The 19643-nt window shown below is 44.7% G+C and overlaps 1 protein-coding gene across 2 annotated transcripts in view; it reads right to left on the bottom strand.

Moving 5' to 3' along the window:
- Positions 1-1037: 1037 nt before the first annotated feature.
- The window catches only part of RFX1 (regulatory factor X1), a 66902-nt gene continuing 48296 nt past the window's right edge, over positions 1038-19643 (bottom strand). For both annotated transcript variants that reach the window (XM_082254839.1, XM_082254840.1), the window contains 11 exons: positions 19126-19245; positions 16078-16193; positions 15887-16005; positions 11392-11492; positions 11084-11235; positions 8539-8636; positions 6469-6618; positions 4161-4369; positions 3661-3814; positions 3501-3546; positions 1038-1224 (listed from right to left, as the gene is read on the bottom strand). In XM_082254839.1, the coding sequence (XP_082110965.1) occupies positions 1058-1224; positions 3501-3546; positions 3661-3814; positions 4161-4369; positions 6469-6618; positions 8539-8636; positions 11084-11235; positions 11392-11492; positions 15887-16005; positions 16078-16193; positions 19126-19245 (1432 nt within the window). In that variant the 3' untranslated portion in view covers positions 1038-1057. The remainder of the gene's footprint in view (positions 1225-3500; positions 3547-3660; positions 3815-4160; positions 4370-6468; positions 6619-8538; positions 8637-11083; positions 11236-11391; positions 11493-15886; positions 16006-16077; positions 16194-19125; positions 19246-19643) is intronic.

Raw genomic sequence — 19643 nt, 5'->3', positions numbered from 1 at the left:
ACATTTCAACCAACAAACAACACTGGACAAAAGACGGCCGATCGGTCGGCCAACAATCTGTGCGTGTGTACGGGGCTTAAATCTAAAGGAAATCTACCAACAAAAGTTGTATAGTGTGTATCCAGCTTAAGTTGCATAATAGCCCTAGGACCCTGACCTTACTCAAGTTAGGACCTCACTGTCTTGCAACAAGCAAGCAGCCCAAGGGCTCAACTTCCAATTGAACCTTTGCATGCTTTAGATTTTACGTCATATCCGTTCTGACAATACACAGTTCTGCCAACACGTTGGCAATGCTGGGTTTTCTGTTAGACACCCCAGCATGATATGCAAACTGTCATGCATGCAGTCTTTAACCAACGTTAACTTTCTCTAAAAATAAACATAAAAGCTATACAAAACATCAAGCTTTCAAACCATTTTTTTTTTAAAAACACCAAAAACCATTATTTTTTCCCTTGAGGCTATCCATAGGTTTTCAGAGGGATCCTTCTGTCAGATCTTGGTGTACACCCCCCTGAACGCTGACGTTTTAATTACGACCTCCCCGTACGCTGTCATGGCACAGAGAATTTAGCCGGCTGGCACGATACGGGCTCTCGTTTTAAGACTGTGATGGACTTCGATTTTCCAAATTTTGCAGGATTTCATAAGGGCAGGACTTCTGCATTTTAAAATACACTTACTCTATATATAGAATATGAATATACATATAGACACGCACAAGATAAGGTCTGCATTAAGCTCGCCGAGCTATGTACACATTGTTGAATACACAGCAGCACAATGGATAGTATACTAGATATATACAATTAGCTTTCCTTGCAGTCTGTGCTTGTGGAGATGTATGCATATATAGTTGATTACATACATACACATATAGTGGTCATCAATGACTGGTATAGAGGACACAGCCAGGTCTTTCTGGTACAAGAGCCCTTATCCTTGTAGTTGTAATGATCTCATAACTAGTGCATTGTGGGGATTTTGTTGGTACGGAGGTAATATCCCCCTCCCCCGTCCAATCCATAGTGAAGCGTTGGCAATTAGGTGCTGATTAGGTAGTGGACGGGACATGCACAAATATCCCCTGGGAGTCCGTACGTGCTAGCTTGCTCGGTGGTTCGAGGGAGCTGGATTCCAATGTGTTGGAGGAATCGATATTTAGTGAAAGCTCATGGGTTACTTCCTCATCACTCTCATCCTCCTCTTCTTCTTCCTCATCTGGGCAGGCAGAATTAAAAAGTCAAAAATTAATAAGTACAGCTTTTTTTTTTTTTTTTAAATAGATTTTAATTGGTGTGCAGGAAAAAAAAAATGTTCATTTTTTTTTTCATTAGGAAAAAATGAAGTCCTGAATACAAATAGTTTATATTTACTACTGGCAACCAAATGCTAGCGAGCTCCGAGTAGCATTCTCTACAAGCTCTTTCTGAACCTGTACTAAAAACAAACAATTGCATGGCTCATGCATGGGTGCTCAACCTGTGGCCCTCCAGCTGTTGCAGGACTACAATTCCCATCATGCCTCTGCCTTTGGGAGTCATGCTTGAAATGGTCAGCCTTGCAATGCCTCATGAGACTTGTAGTTCTGCAGAAGCTGGAGGGCCACAGGTTGAGTACCCATGGCAAAAGCTGGAGGGCCACAGGTTGAACACCCATGGCAAAGGAAAGACATGCACAGAAGGAAACATCTTAAAAGAAAAGTATGACCACATTGGGTCACAGGAGTGCACTTATTTATGCACTTTTGTGATGTGGGTTCCGAGCCATTGGCAACAGAGGCTGTTTGATTGAGATTCACTTAAATTCCTGTTGGATGAACTTACCCCTGAAGAGTCACAGGCTATGAATAATATTTTCAAGGTAAAGGAAACTGTTGTGGCTCTTAAGCCCCATACACACGTGCAGATTATCTGCAGACTTTTGTCTGCAGACTTACCAAAACCATATAATATGAGGTCAAACCTAAACACTTTCAATTTGTATGCAATCCGGCAGGCCCTTGCACTACATAGAAAAGGTAAGTCTGCAGACAAAAGTCTGCAGATAATCTGCAGGTGTGTATGGGGCATTACTAATGCAGTGTGCCCCACTTTGAAGCTAACTCATCCTGTTGCTTCTATAAGCTCTGTTTTAGGGTGGTATTTATGAAAGATACTTTAATCAAGAGGTGGACATCTAAAGCACAGGGGCAAATGTATGAATGTTTATGCCGTGTATTATACACACACCGTCCTGTGAGACAGATACACTTGTGTTTAAAATAATAGCAGTCCAATGTCACTAACCAGATCAATCACTGCTTTTGTATAAATTATATTCCTACATGGCAAATACAATTTACTAGTAGATGTAGTAGAGTAATAGAAAACCAACAGACATGACATGCATGCTGCTGATTCTGTGTAACTGAATCAATAATTGAAAGGGACGTGTTCAAAATAAAGCAGTGTGGAGTTCAATTAGTGAGGTCATTCAAAAAACAGTTGTCACACAGATGGCCCATATTTAACCACTTCAATACGGGGCACTTTCACCCCCTTTCTGCCCAGGCCAATTTTTAGATTCAGCGCTGTCGCACTTTGAATGACAAGTGCACAGTCATGCAACGCTGTACCCAATCACCACTTGGTTTTTCTTAGTTTTTCTCAGAAAATGTTGTAAGTAAGTAATTTTTCTCCTTCATTGACGTGCGCTGATGGGCACTGATAGGCTGCACTGATGAGGAGGCACTATTATGCAGCACTGATAGGTGGCATTGATGGGCACAAATTGGCATCACTGATGATCACTGAATGGTGTCACTGAGGGGCACATCCAATATCAGGGCCTGACCTCACTTCGGGAAGAATGGTCAAACATTCCCATAGACACACTCCTAAACCTTGTGGACAGCCTTCCCAGAAGAGTTAAAGCTGCAAAGGGTGGGCCAACTCAATAGTGAACCCTACGGACTAAAGCCCCATACACACGCGTCGAAAATCGGCAGGGAATTTTCGGCCAACGTCTGATCTGCCGATTTTCGGCTTGTTAGTATGATACTTCCGACAACTGACTCCGACTTTTCGTCCGAAAAAAATCTGGTGTGCAGACTATAAAATTTTTGTTGGCCGTCAAAACACGGCCGATTTTCGTGCAGTCAGTACAGATTTAGACAGGGAAAAATCTAATGAGCAAGACTGGGCATGCTCAGAGAAGAAAGAACACAAAGAAAGCAAACCAACACATGACATCACTTCTGAAGTAGATTTTTGTTGGGCAAGAAAATTTGTGTGCAGTCTAGGCACATTCCAACCAACAAAACACCACTCTGGACAAAAGTCGGACGATCGGTCGGCCGATAATCGTTGCGTGTGTACGGGGCTTAAGACTGGGATGTCATTAAAGTTCATGTGTGTGTAAAGGCAGGGGGCCCAATACTTTTGGCAATATAGTGTTTATACTGGGCTCATGTAGAAACCATCATCCGGTCCTCCTGTCAGTAGTTGCACACTTACCCTTGTCCTGATCCATGGGTTGTGAGGAGCTGCTCACGTTTGCAAACTAAAAAACAAGACATTACTCTTAGATAAAAGGAAGAGGGTATACGGAGGGTACATGTTTATATGAAGATCACCAACATTTGAGGCTAAAGAGCAGAGCAGCTGTGGGTCTTACCTCTCCCATGACAGCGATGGGGGTCTCTCCTCTGGCCTGGGCCACCCTATGCTCTATCAGATAGTACATGTACTCGTCATAAAGCAGGCGGATAAGATGGAAGGAGCCAAAGCTGGCCGCACTGCGCAGAGTGAGATCTCGAATCACCATCGAGCTAGAAATGAAAACAGAAGAGTCTGTGTCATGTGATTGGTTCTTTGTCCAATCATATCTTTCCCTCATACTTCACAACTACAGCACAACAGAAAATGAAGGGAAATCTCAGACAGGAACAAAAAACCCTTTTTTCAGTATGTCTGGAAATTGGCAGGTTTTTATTGCTCACCGGTGAAAAGATTTCCTCTCACTTCCTGTCTTGGTGACTGGTGCCAACAGGTCAGCAAAAATGGATAAATCTGCCCAACAAGGACCCAGACAGCAAAAATCTTGTCAGAGCTTCTATCCTTTCCACCCTCTGTCCAAAACGAATGCAGTTTTATTTTAAAACTGTCATCTCCTACCTGTAGAAGGACCACTTGAGGAGGAAGAGTTTGGCAGCCTTGGAAAAACCGGGTGTGCCTTGATGTGGCTTCAGCACCTGGGAGACGACACTATCCAGCCACTCAGCCCACTGCTCCAGGGAACTCTGCTGCTGTAATGTCAGCTTAAAGTCCTGCTCCAGCCGATGGACAACGCGATCTGCACAGCGACATACCCATGATGCTTGCTCCTGAGGAGAGAGGAGACAGTTTGCTTCAATGCTGGAGGACAACCTCAGAGACCTGATTCGTACAGAAACACAAGAGGAGGAACGTAGGGGGAAGAGAGGAGAGGAGAGAATGCACTTTAGAGCTGGAGGAGAGCACCAGAGATACAGCATGTATAGGAAGAATAGAGAGGAGACAGTGCTTTAGTGCTGGAGGAGAGCACTAGAGACACGGCATGTACAGGAAGAATAGAGAGGAGACAGTGCTTTAGTGCTGGAGGAGAGCACTAGAGACTGGCATGTATAGGAAGAATAGAGAGGAGACGGTGCTTTATTGCTGGAGGAGAGCACTAGAGACACGGCATGTATAGGAAGAAAGGAGAAGAGACAGTGCTTCAATGCTGGTGGGCAAACCCAGAGACATAGCTTGTACAGAGACATAGGATACAGTGCACTTCAGAGCTGATGGTCAAACACCAGAAATACACAAGAGGCAAAGAGTGGAGGAGTGGGTAGACAGTACATGTCTGTGCTAGAGGACAACCCCAGAAACATAGCTTGTACAGAGACAGACAGGAGACAGTAAGGGTGGGGGGGGGGGGGGAAAGAGGAAGTAGGACTCTTCGGTACTGGAGGATAACCCCAGAGACATAGCTTGTAAAAAGGCAAGGAGGAGAGAAGAGACAGCATGCTTCAGTGCTGGAGAACACCAGAGAGCACAACAGGCAGAGACAGGAGACAGCACTTCTGTACTAGAGGACAACTCCAAAGACATGGCTTGCACATTGGTCTACAAGAGGCAGAGAGGAAGACAGTATCCATCTATACTAGAGGACAACCCCAGAGACGTGGCTTGGACAATGATACACTGGAGAGAGAGTGATAGGAGAGGAGGAGGACTTTTTAGTACTGGAGGAGAACCCCATAGACATGGCTTGTACAGAGATGCATGGATGGGTGAGATTTGAAGGCAGAGCTCTTCTGCACTGAAAGACAACATTAGAGATTTGGCTTGCACAGCAGTATACAAGAGGCAGAGAAGGGAGACAGCCTCCATCTGTGCTAGAGGACAACCCAAAAGATATGGCTTGTACAAAGACGCACAGGAGACAGAATGGGGGGAGAGGAGGAAGGACTTCTGTATTGGAGGACATGGCTTGTACAGAGACATGTGGATGAGTGAGAGTTGGAGGAAAAGGAGGCAGGGCCCTTCTGTACTGGAGGACAGAGACATGACTTGTACAGCAGTATACAAGAGGAGGATAGAGGAGAAATTGTGCCTCCATGCTAGTGAATGACTTCAGAGACATGGCTTTATACAAAGACACACAGAAGGCATAGGATGGAGGTAAGAGGAGACCATACTTCAGTGCTGGAGGGCAAGACCAGACAAGTGGCAGAGAGAAGAAACAGTGCTCTTCAGAGCTAGAAGACAAACACAAGAGACAGAGTGGCGGAGAGAAGAAACAGTGCTCTTCACAGCTAGAAGACAAACACCAGAGACAGAGTGGAGGAGAGAAGAAACAGTGCTCTTCACAGCTAGAAGACAAACACCAGAGACAGAGTGGAGGAGAGAGTAGACTGTGCCCTTCAGTGCTGGAGGACAAACACCAGAGACAGGGTGGAGAGTAGACTGTGCCCTTCAGTGCTGGAGGACAAACACCAGAGACAGGGTGGAGAGTAGACTGTGCCCTTCAGTGCTGGGGGACAAACACCAGAGACAGAGTGGAGGAGAGAGTAGACTGTGCCCTTCAGTGCTTGATGACAAACACCAGAGACAGGGTGGAGGAGAGAGTAGACTGTGCCCTTCAGTGCTGGAGGACAAACACCAGAGACAGAGTGGAGGAGAGAGTAGACCATACTCTTCTGTGCTGGAGGATAAACACCAGAGACAGAGTGGAGGAGAGAGTAGACTGTGCCCTTCAGGGCTAGAGGACATCGTCAGAGAAATGGCTTGTACAGAGGTATCCAAGAGGCAGAGAGGGGACAGTTCATCTGATTTGGAGAACCACACCAGAAACACAATATTTCCCCATGTGAGAAGACACAGAAGGATGTGAGAGTGCTGAATACATGACAGAAGAAAAAGAAGTGAAACATGAAAAAGACAGAGTTGTGGCTACCTGCACATTGGTGAAATCCACACGGTTCAGGTCGCTTAGCATCTGGTTGATCTGAGCAGTATTCTGCAGCACAGCGCGGGCGGCCTGGGCCAGGTGATTTAGCGATGTATAGCGCCGCAAAGTCTGGGCAAAGGCACTTGCAGCACCAACCTGGATCATAAAAGACAGAAGTAAAAGAAACTGCTACAGCATTTTATTTTTTATTTTTGTTTTATAAATTCTTTATTTATTGGTCAAGGAATTTGGCAATACAGTACAGAACAGGATATGTTCATATAAGCACTAAAAAACATTGTGCGGAATAACAGTCAGATGAGACAGACACATTTATATAATATACCCCAGCAGTGCAAAATACACAGATATAGGGAGAGCATGGGTCATAGCACAAAACTTCAGCTATGTGGTATGTCAGCAAGTTATCAACCATTATCAATGAAAGTCAAATTCCATGATGTTTTGTTCAATATTTAAGAGGAATTTAAGAAGATTTAAGAACCTTCACAGTAGGTTGTGCGCAAAAATTAATAGTAAGAGAAGATGAGAACTAGAAGCATTTTATTTTTTTCTGATTTAGTGCCAACATTTCCAGTGGTTCTGTAGAAAATAGGATTAGGAAAAAAAAAGATTATACAGATACATAATAAATAAAACATCAGACTTTACGGGCATGGAGGGGGACACACACAATGATGTATAAAAACATACAATATTTTATTACAAAAAAAGTAAAATACATGTGACCAAACAATGTCAATAAGAACAAATGATACTTGTTACACAGCTAAATATCCAACTGCGACTTATTTACCACTTTATATATTAATAATATAGTCACACAATGCCTAACTGCCTTATAAGAAACAGTTGTGTGGAAATAAAGTCCTCATGAGTCAACGCATTTCCCATTTCTGCTTCTTCAGGACACCCTGCCTCATTGTTCTCCACTGCCCACCCAGGGGTATATTGCATTCCTATTACGCACACGCATGTAAGGTGTCAACCATGACCTAAACTCAGCTGTAGAATGCAAATAAATATGTAATTTTGATAAATGTACAGTATATTTATTTTTTCCCCAACTTTTAAACTTCAATTACCACTATTATTTTTCTCACGGAGTGCAACACCAGAGACAAACTAATGGCAGAGAGAGGAAACAGTGCTGTTCAGAGAAGAGCAGAAATGGGCGACGCATTGACTCATGAAGACTGATTTCCACAGAACCGTTTCTTATAAAGGCAGTTAGCCATTGTGGTAATGTATTAAAAATATATATAAAGTGGTAAATAAGTGACAGTTGGATATTTAGCTGTACAACATGTATAATTTATTCTGGCAATGGCTCATGTGACCAATGTTCTCTGCTTAAAAGGTTTAGAGGAGTGACATTTAGGCACAGCTGTACAGTCTGCGTCTCTGCCTGAACAGTAATCCTGGAAACTGGAGAGACATGTGACCATCATCAAGAAGCTAGTCATATGAGCCACCTCTTGAAAGGAGAAGAATGTGTTAGATTCATGCAGAAGACCACTTGTGATGTCACAAGGATCTTATGTGACTGGCAATCATCCACTGTTGAGTGTGACATAGTTGGAATTATCTTAAAGCGGAGTTCCAGCCTCACACACTCACCTGTCCAACGGTCCAGCGATGCGGCCACCCGAAGCCTCGCTCTTCTCCCTCTCTGTCTGCGGCGCCGGCATCACTGGTGTGGGCACCCAGCTGTGACAGTTTTCGGCTTCACAGCCGGGTACGCACTATGCATGCGCGAGTTGCGCTATGCGTCGTGATTGGCCGGCAATTTGCTGGGACCTCTGACATGTCCCAGAAGATTGCAGGGAGGGAGGGGGAAGAGGAGCCGCGGCGCTCCGAGCGGAAGTGGGAGCGTGTACCTGTCAAAACTAGGTACCCGCTCCCCCCCAAAAAAAAATGACATGCCAAATGTGGCATGCCAGAGGGTTAGAACTGCCTAAAGCGGAAGTTCCACTTTTGGGTGGAACTCCGCATTTCCACTAATAACCACTGGGAGCACCACTGAGAATAGGGAATGATTCCTGTTCATCTTACCTTCACTCTGACCATCTCCTCTGGAATATTCATCATTGCACTTGTCAACCAACTCTCTAGACTCTTGGCAAAGTTTCGGATGGCCTGTGTCAGGGCACCTGAGGAAACATAGTTTGGGAAATTGCTACCTGCAGGTCATGCTATAAAAAACACAACATAGTACAGAAATCACCCACAGGGTAAAGGAAACCTGTAAGGAGGCAAACATTGAGGATGACCTTTTTTTCTTTAAATACTTTCTGCCTGTCATGCTGATCCTCTGGCTTCATTGAAAAATATGCAGATAAAGACTTCTAAGTTTTCTAATCTGCATACATATTCCAGGTCAGTGATGCAAAGCAGCCAGGTGAGCATTTCCAAAAGGAGGTCAGGCTGCCATGCACATTGCAGAACACCTATATGTGTTTAGCGCACTTGATTTACTTTTTTTCACATTTCTCCTATGACAGATTTAATTTAACGGATTCTTAAAAACGCTCATCATTCAGCTACATGTTGCATGTTAATGTGAATAGGAAGTGCTGTTCGAGAATCAGTCCCACCTTGGTCTGTGCAGTCACTGACAGTAATACTAGTACCGTTCGGACATGCAAAGATTCAGCTGCCCTCCTCTTTGGAGTTGTCCTGGAACATCTTTTGGAGTTATCCTGTAATTACTGACTTTTGGATGCAAGTCTTCCAATATATCTTTATGGTGACGGCAATTTTGGTGCTTCACAAGCTGAGAGTCTGCTTATTGGGTTTGATGGAGCCCTTAGGTTGTTAAATTAGGCTAGAAAACGTAGCAGTTAAAGTTCCTACAGCAGTAGAAGTTGTCCAACTAAATTTGACAAAATCTGGAACCCGTTGTTGGAGCACCCAGACACTATTAAAGAACCATCAGTCTGACCGTTCCCCTAAAGTTCTTTTTACTGGTATCTTACGCCCCTTTTATTATATTTTCTGGGGGTGTTACCCCCTTAACTGTGCCTTTCTTTGAGTGACGGTGCCCCCTATTTATTTAACCAAATTACAGCCCCTATAGTGGCAGAAGCTTGAAGATCTGTCGTTATCCCACCTGTCCTATAGTGTTAAATGCATCAATCATATCTTACCATGGAGCCTCTATGTGCCCCTCAAGGTAGTTGGAGCATCCTGCTTAAGTCTGTATTTGTAGAGCTATATCTATGTTATTGAGTGGTTTTTTTGTTGTTGTTATTGCTTTTTGTTTTTTGTCTGGCAGTGATTTCCTTTACTGCCTTCTGTTATACATTCTATTTTTTTACTAAATATTTAAGTTTACAATTACTTGCCAAACGCATAAACTATATACAGCCTATACATTGCAATTTGCAAGTGATTTACTGGGGTATGGCTGAAGCTATCAGCCATAACCCCGCCATCTTTATTTTCAGCCGGCGGCAGTCCGAGCAGCTTATTAGCCATTGCATCACTTTCCAAAGGAAGGGTGGGGGGGGGGGGGGGTACGTCCCCTTTCCGCTGCTTACTGGTGTTTCTCGGGCTTACAACTTTCACTGGCACGCCTGAGAAACGATTGAAGAGTGCTACCCGCTGGTCACAGAGGTAATGAGAGACTAGATAGTGGCCTTGGAGGACAAGAATGACTTTTTTCTTTTTTTTCTTTTTTGATCTTTTGCTTTTAAGGGTAAAAGGAGAGATTTGGGGTCTTTTTGATCCCAGATCTCTCAATAAAGAGGACCTGTCATCCTTATTTCTATTACAAGGGATGTTTACCTTCCTTGTAGTAGGAATAAAAAAAAAAGTAATGAAAAAAATTAAAAGGGACAGTGTAAAATAAACAAATAAATTAATTAATAAGGAAAAAAAAAAAAAAATATTTAAAGCGCCTCCATTCCTCTGTGCTTGTGTGCAGAAGTGAATGCATACTCAGGTTGCGCATGCATAAGCAAACAATGTTTCAGCCACACGTGTAAGATATCGCCGCGAACATTAGAGCGGGAGAAATAATTATAGTGCTAGACCTCTAACTTTAAACAGGTAACCTGTAAACATTTTTAAAGCATTGCCTATGGAGACTTTTAAGTAGCGTAGTTTGTCACCATTCCACGAGTGTGCAATTTTAAAGCGTGACATGTTAGGTATCTACTTACTCGGCGTAATATCATCTTTCATATTTTGCAAATAAATTGGGGTTAATATTGTGTTTATTTCATTAAAGTGTACTTTATAAAAAAAAAAAAAAAAATTGCATTTGAAAAACAGGTGTGCAAATACCATGTGAAATAAAAGACTGCAACAATCGCCATTTTATTCCCTAGTGTCTCTACTAAAAAATACAGATTTAAACTTATAAACTCAAAAAGTGCCAGAAAAGAAAAAAAAAAGGATTCAGTTGCCCCCCAGTCAGCTTCCATTGAAGAGGACCCACAATCCCACAAATAGAATAGGTATATATATATATATATATATATATATATATATATATATATACACACACACACACATAAGGAAAAAAATGATTTGCCCTCCTTAGTTGCTGAACTGGATTGCTATTAATTTTTTCTGGCTACAAGAAAACACTCACTGGGAATTGGACGTAGCACATCCGGGATGAGGGTCTCCACAAGGCCCTGGTATAGCAAGTGGTCACAGTCCCGGCTCCATTTCAGCAAAGGCTCGTACTTTGACAAAAGCACCAAACTGTCCTTTGGCAAACGTTTCTCTGCTTCATCATCTCTGTAGGGTGAAAAAAAGAAAAAAAAAAAAAAAGAGAGAAGGGGATCATTGCAGAGGAACATAAACATAGGTATGGAGATATAGTGGGGGAGCAGGGGACTGGGGAAGGAAACATTTGAGGTACAAAAGGTGTCCAGTGGTTGTACTGATACGCACACAGGGCTGTCGCTGTGCTGAGTCTGGTTGAACCTCCAAAATTTTTTCCACAGGGTCTCCACCAGGGTGAACTGAAGATTCACCACCACATCCACTATAGCCTGTGGCACACGAGAAGTCTATTAGTAAGACGAGTCGCTCTTAAGTAAAGGCAGTTCTGCTAATCAGATATCAGTGTATTGTAAAGCAAGGAACACAGCACCTAAATACATTTACTACATAGTCTTAAAAGGGCCTTTTTATATATTAAAAAAAAAAAAAAAGTGGTTGTCCATTATGACCAATCAGAAGCTGGAGGGGGGGAACACAGAACACAATAGCTCAGTGGGGAGATTGCTGTACTAACACCACATAGTTAGTACAGGGAGCTCTTTGCAACCTCCTCAGGAGTTTTTTTTTTTGTTCAGCCCGCTGGGCTACCTTTGTGTGCCAGGCTATACTACAAGTGAATTCTAGATCCAAGAAGCTCAGATCTCCCCACTTTTAAAACCTTCAATGGGGGATAGCCTGTTATAGAAGCACCACCCCAGAAGTCAACCGTAAAGAGACATCTACAAAGAGCAAATGACTCCTGCGCTTGAGGGGTGGCCTTGCGGCTGGTATCCTAAAAATGCGATTCAGGTCGAATTGTAGTAAATTCAGGCTGTGCTGCCACTCTCAACGGGTTGTGGTAACCGAAAGCAGATACTGGAAAAGAGAAATGGACAGATGGCGCACCAGCCTAGCGCATTATCTTTAAAACAATGTTTGTAATAGACATGTATACACATTATACTCACAAAACGATTATGAAACATGGGCAATAAGCAATGAGGGACCACCAGGGGTCTCCACTGGGCATCCTCAGCTGCTGCAGGCCGTGGAAGGATGTAGACTTCCAAAAAAACTCTTAGGCGTTTCGGGTGTTCCCCCTTCATCAGAGCTCTGATGAAGGGGGAACACCCCGAAACGCGTAAGCGGTTTTTCGGAAGTCAACATCCTTCCACGGCCTTTGGCAGCTGAGGATGCCCAGTGGAGACCCCTGGCAGTCCCTCATTGCTTATTGCCCGTGTTTCATAATCGTTTTGTGAGTATAATGTGTATACATGTCTATTACAATAAATTGTTTTAAAGATAATGCGCTAGGCTGGTGCGTCCTCTGTCCATTTCTCTTTTCCAATAAAGAGACATCTATATGACTGACTGGTATATCAGGGGAAGGGAGGCGAGCCCATTTCACAAAGCACATACCTTTCTCCTATTCCAACAGTCCTTTTTTTGTGGAGCTTTGTTACAGGGATACAACTAGATGGTCAAAGTAGCTCAGTGTCAATGGAATTTACAATATTCTGTATGTTAACCAGGCCTATGAATAAAGGGTCAACGTGAAAGATGTTTTTTAAGTGCATCAATTTAGCTGTACCATTGAAAATCACTCATCTTAAATGCTTCTCCATTACTTTATTAAATGCAGAGCTCCAGGTGCTGACTTAACCACTTTACCTCCGCTCACATGGAGGCTACTGCGGCAAAGTGCCGCCATCCCGTCCAGCGACGTAGACCTATGTCGCTGGACTCCGCCCCTTGTGGGCGGCGCTCGCGCGCCGCCGGAGGCTCGCTCCCGCTGTGTTCATTCACAGCGGGAGTCGGGCCAGCGGAGGAGCAGCGGCGATTGCCGCTGCTCTGCCCCGATCGTCGGGGATCGAGTCTGGAGATCTGCCCGCTGTGTGTAAACACAGCGGGCGGATCTCCATAGTGACAGGGACTGACAGATCGGAGTGTTCAGCATAGCTGGACATCCGATCTGTCCTTCTGTCACACAGTCAACTCCCCCCCCACACGTCAGTAAGCACCAGGCATACATTAACCCCTCCCTCTCCAATAAAATTAACCCCTTCCCTGCCAGTGTCATTTTTACAGTAACAGTGCATATATATAGCACTGATTACTGTAGAAATGTCACTGGTACCCCCAAAAGTGTCAAAAATGTCAGTCAAGGGTCCGATCTGTCCGCCGCAATGTCGCAGTCCCGCAAAAAAAATCGCAGATCACCGCCATTGCGCGTTAAAAAAAAAAAAACACCAAAAATGACAGAAATCTTTCCCTTAGTTAGTAAACGCAATAACTTTTGCGCAAACCAATCAAAATACGCTTATTGCGATTTTTTTTACTAAACATAGGTAGCAGAAAACAAATTGGCCAAAAATTTTAAAAAAATTTGATTTTTACATTTTTTTTGGGGGGGAATTTCATATAAAAAAAATGTGAAAAATATTGTTATTTTTTCAAAATAAACGCTCTTTTTTTGTTTATAGCGCAAAAAGTAAAAATCGCACAGGTGATTAAATACCACCAAAAGAAAGCTTTGTTTGTGGGAAAAAAAGGACGTAAATTTCGTTTGGGTACGGCGTCGCACGACCGCGCAATTGTCAGTTAAAGTCGCACAGCGCCGAATCGCAAAAAGTGGCCTGGACGGAAGACAGCAAAATCCTCCGGTGGTAAAGTGGTTAATATAAGGACACTTACTGTCTACGAATCTAGAGGTGTCTTCACCCAAGCTGATTGTTTCAATCGGCTCTTGGGTGCTACTGCCACCATCTTAGGTAAGGGAAACGGCTTTACAGCTGGCTCCCTACTTCACATGCGCAAAGTGTGTTGCACTTTGTGAATGGCCCGGCAGCAGAGGAAGGAGGTGGGGGGCCAAAACTCCCAGATGAGTTTCCTGTGGCGAAGTCAGCTATAAGTGGGAGCGGGTACTTGTCAAAACCAGGTACCCGCTCCCCCACCCCTTTTTGGGTGGAGCTCAGCTTTAACACAGGACTAAAAAACCCTTCTAAAAACTGGTAATAATCTACCAAAACACGTTAACAGCACATGTGAAATATAGTACAGCAGCACTAAGACCAATACAGTGTGCTGCATGCAAATGTGTTGACAAGTAACCGGCTAATAGGAGGAGAAAGCAAGAAAGAGCAGACAAATGTCTCATCCGTTTCCTGCTGCTTTCATCATTGTCTAGTCAGCAGGCTGGGAATGAGGTGGAGTTAGCAGTATATGCCTTAGTGAAAATCGTGCCACCAATTACTCTGTGCTGTCTGGTAAGGCTCATGTAGATCTCAGAATTGAATGAATAAAAATACAAATCTTTTGGCAGGTAAAACAGATCCAATATATGTATTCTGTGTGAGTATTTAGATGTTTACTTGGAGTTCTGCTTTAAAGCGAAGTTCCAGGAATTCAGCAGGAACACTATAAGTTTAGTCCAGTTAGGTTCATGCCATCTTTGGGACTTCCTTATATTTATTTATATGTGACAGGTTTATTGCATTCCTGGAGGATACATGGGACACTCAAGGCTGTGAAAGAGCAGAGAAGCACACAGAGCAGCTATGCCCACCCCTACATTATACTGCCCATTCACAGGAGCCTTTGTATTTCATAAATGAGTTCACATAATACAGAGATTTCTGTGAATGGGTAGAAGGAGGGGAGGGGCGGGTATAGCAGTTCCAGTGACTCTGCTCTTGAAGGAACTGAGACCACAGTGAGCAGCATCAGAGCTCTGGAAGTTATCTTTCTGGAGCACAATAGACCGGTCAGCTGTGAATAGACAGGCACCTTGTTAGACTTAACTCATGGTATACCTACAAAGTAGCTGATCCCCTGAAATTCAGCTTTAAAGTGATTGTACATATGAACAATCACCTTGTAAAACAACCCATTCAGTTTAAGGCTCGGTTCACACTGATGCGATGCGGGAAGGCTGCGAATTCGCAGCCTGTTCCCGCATCGCACACGCACCCCCGGCAGTTCACACTGCCATATGCGATCCGCTGGGGGTGTCAATGTAATCTTAACGACACCCCCAGTTTGATCGCATATCGCAGTGCGATCGTGCAGTTCGCACAGGATCGGATCGCACAAGTGTGAACCGCTGTGCGATCCGATCCTGATGCGGCAGCAAAAATGCCTCCTGTGCGTGTTTGCTGCGGGTGCGATGCGAATTTAGCCATACAAACTGTATGGCTAAACTCGCACCGCACAGCTGATCGCATGTCATGTCGGAGCAGTGCGCTCCGACATGACATGCGAACCCCGCACACGCAGTAGTGTGAACCGGGGCTTAAATAGAAATGAAAGGCAAAACATTTGTGTATAGATAAAAAAAAAAAAAAACAAAGAAAAAAAACCGTTATAAATAATACCCCACCCCCCTTTTGAAAAAGTGAACATATTCCCTCTGTTCTCAGCTGCATAAAGAGCTGGGGCAGGAAAAGCAGTAGACCCTGATCTTCCCAGTGAATGGCTGGGGAGGGGGTTTCAGGACAAGTCTGAGTTCCCAGCACAGCTAGAGAACTGACCACGCTGAACAGGATACATTTCCAGGTACATGGTACAGCAGGCACCTATCAGGAATATGAAATGTTGGAATTACATATTCTTGAAGTGTGTTTTATGGACAGAATAGAAGAGAAGGTCCATAAAGAAATGAAGAGGACAAAATGCAATCACTTACCTCACAGTGCTCTCGATAAAGCAGCTGGAAGGCCTTGATGTCAGCCAAAGTGACTCCATCAGGAAGTGGTTTTTCCTGTAGGTCTATGTCTGAAAACTCAGGCAGAGTCCGGGAGGCATCTGCACAGAAGATGGGACATAAGAGCCTGGTAATGTATGTACATGAGAGGGAACTTATCACTTATCACCTACCTAAGAACTGCTGGTACTGCTGAACCTGGGAGCTGATATCTGAAAGGCCAGAGGGTGGCTGCTGGGCTCCTCCTATCCCATTACTCATTCCTTCCATTTTCTGAATGGGCTTCATCCTTGGAGAAACAAAAGTTTTCAGATACACAAAGTGGCTCATGGAACAAGTTAACAGGGCATGTTAACTGAAAAGAGAATCTATGAAATGGCCTATTCAGCTCCCCCCACCTACTGTCTGTCAGATCCCTGACTTTGATCCCTGTTTAAGCGCCATGACAGTCAATGTCAGAACGTATACAGAGTCAATGACTTGCTCCCTCTCCTCCATGACAGTGTTTGGGTGAGGCAATTGCTTTCTTAGGTCAAAGCACTACATCCTAGGGAAAGCGAATGACAAGCACTACATCCTAGGGAAAGCGAATGACAAGCACTACATCCTAGGGAAAGCGAAGGAGTTCATATACTCCCCTCTACCAGAAAGCAAAGGTTATTTCAAGGGCACTAATAGAAGCAGCAAAATGCAGTGAAGGTGGATAAAACTGGATGAGGGTACCCCTATCAAGAGAATCTGTCTCTTACCTGACAGATTCTCGTGAACCTAAATTCTCTGAATACCTGAATTTGTAGTTACTACAGGGATTGCAACAATATTCACAACATTACCAAAGTTCACTTAACTTAAATAAAAAAAAGATTATTGGGGACACAGATATAGCAGAAGGGCAGAGACAAAGAAAACGGTTCCTCCACTATGGGCTATGATCATGTCCCAGACACTGGATATTTCATCTGTGGCAGTACTAGACGAAAACCTCAAAGCACTCCCTACGCACACCGCAGTGCAGGACTGAGCACTCCCTATGCACACCGCAGTGCAGGACTGAGCACTCCCTATGCACACCGCAGTGCAGGACTGAGCACTCCCTATGTACACTGCAGTGCAGGACTGAGCACTCCCTATGCACACCGCAGTGCAGGACTGAGCACTCCCTATGTACACCGCAGTGGAGGACTGAGCACTCCCTATGTACACTGCAGTGCAGGACTGAGCACTCCTTACGCACGCCGCAGTGCAGGACTGAGCACTCCCTATGCACACCGCAGTGCAGGACTGAGCACTCCCTATGTACACTGCAGTGCAGGACTGAGCACTCCCTATGCACACCGCAGTGCAGGACTGAGCACTCCCTATGTACACCGCAGTGGAGGACTGAGCACTCCCTATGTACACTGCAGTGCAGGACTGAGCACTCCCTACGCACACCGCAGTGCAGGACTGAGCACTCCCTATGTACACTGCAGTGCAGGACTGAGCACTCCCTATGCACACCGCAGTGCAGGACTGAGCACTCCCTATGTACACTGCAGTGCAGGACTGAGCACTCTCTATGCACACCGCAGTGCAGGACTGAGCACTCTCTATGCACACCGCAGTGGAGGACTGAGCACTCTCTATGCACACCGCAGTGCAGGACTGAGCACTCCCTATGCACACCGCAGTGCAGGACTGAGCACTCCCTATGCACACCGCAGTGGAGGACTGAGCACTCTCTATGCACACCGCAGTGCAGGACTGAGCACTCCCTATGCACACCGCAGTGTAGGACTGAGCACTCCCTATGTACACTGCAGTGCAGGACTGAGCACTCCCTATGCACACCGCAGTGCAGGACTGAGCACTCCCTATGTACACTGCAGTGCAGGACTGAGCACTCCCTATGCACACCGCAGTGCAGGACTGAGCACTCCCTATGTACACTGCAGTGCAGGACTGAACACTCCCTAAACACACCGTAGTGTAGGACTGTGCGCTCCCTATGCACAGCACATTCATTTAAGAGACATAGGGGTTGATTTACTAAATCACTTTGCACTTTGCAAAAGGCAGTTGCTCCAGAGCTTAGTAAATGAGCAGAAGCTCTGCTGACTTCCATCATCCAATCATGTGCAAGCAAAAAAGTGTTTTTTTTTTTTGTGCAAAAAACCTCAAACCATGACACGAAAAGGTATATATCAGGGGTATTGAATTAAAATTCACGGAGGTCCAGTCAGTAAAAAATTCTTTCAAGCAGAGGTCAGAATCCCATGTTTGTGCAAAGACTGCCCTGCATCTTCGCAACCAATCACCTGCTTGTTAACTCAGGCAGCACCCGCCTTCTGTCCAGAGCTGTCCTGCCTCCAACTGTCAGCTCTGTGAGAATAACAGCGGCAGTGGTGATGTCTGTGGGCAGAAAGAATCCTAAAGGGTGGAACTCGGTCTGGATCCGCCATTTAGTGATGCCTGGTTTATATGATCTCCTTCAACTGCTAGACACCAAGCAGGAAAGTGCCCTACCATTTACAGGACCCTAAGGGTATACATCCCAGAGACCTACCGTGTTCCCCAACAAACAGTATTAAAAATAGAAACAATCCCTTCCACTTAAAGCTTAAAATCCGGCTTTACCTTCCGTCTTGCACAGTTGTACAGGCTCCTCTCCTCTACTGAAATTGCTTACTCTAATTTCGCTGTAGACTACAAGCTTCTTAAAGTGTTTTTTAGAAGCTGCAACAAGTCAATCAGAGCCTGCCTCATTTCTGGGCTGGCGGACATCCAGCATCACCTAAGCCCTTTCTTCCCTAGCTGTACTGTTCCCAACCTGCTCCTTTCATTCATTGGATTTCAGCTATTTCAATGATGGAGGCACAACAGTACACATGGGTGATCTGCAGGCAAATACAGCCCACTGTGATGTTTTCAAAAACCTACATACAGCACCCTGCTGGTCTCTTCAACCATTCATGATCTGCCTGCATTGCATAGAGATACAAAGAGATCCAGTGATTAGGTCACTGGGTATAAAATTAGGTATGTAATGATAATGTAAAGGTTCTCTTTACAAATGTCATTAGCATGTTGATGTGGGAAAGGGAGGAACCAGGGAAGGCAAAATATAAACAGATTAAACCAGCTTTAAAAGGACAACAGACACAAGAGAGGAGCAGGAATCACTAATGACTGATCATTGATTAGTATGAATACCACAGGGGGAGGAGACTGTAGAAAATTACCTCTGTTTCTGGGAGAATGGCTGTTGCCGCATAGCGAGATGCTGCTGATCCTCCATGAGTCGCAAGAGGGGAGAGCTGGCTTTGATTCGGAGACCATAGTAGTGATATTTGGAGTTTCCTCTAGTAAAAAAAAAAAAAATAATATTATTAGCCTTAACATGTATAAAGCGTGCACCTCACAGTGCAGGTCTGTGCACTCCTTATGTATATCACAGTGAGGACTGTGCGTTCCAAATGCGCTTCACAGTGCAGGACTATGCGCTCCTTATGTATATTGCAGGACTAAGCATTCCCTATGCACACCGCAGTGCAGGACTGAGCACTCCCTATGCACACCGCAGTGCAGCACTGAGCACTCCCTATGCACACCGCAGTGCAGGACCGAGCACTCCCTATGCACACCGCAGTGCAGGACCGAGCACTCCCTATGCACACCGCAGTGCAGGACCGAGCACTCCCTATGCATACTGCAGTGCAGGACTGAGCACTCCCTATGCACACTGCAGTGCAGGACTGAA

The sequence above is a fragment of the Pelophylax lessonae genome (assembly GCF_965119305.1).
Source record: "Pelophylax lessonae genome assembly, chromosome: 4".
Taxonomy (NCBI): Eukaryota; Metazoa; Chordata; class Amphibia; order Anura; family Ranidae; genus Pelophylax; species Pelophylax lessonae.
The sequence above is the reverse complement of the archived record's forward strand: the minus strand, read 5'-3'. Positions and strand labels throughout refer to the sequence as shown.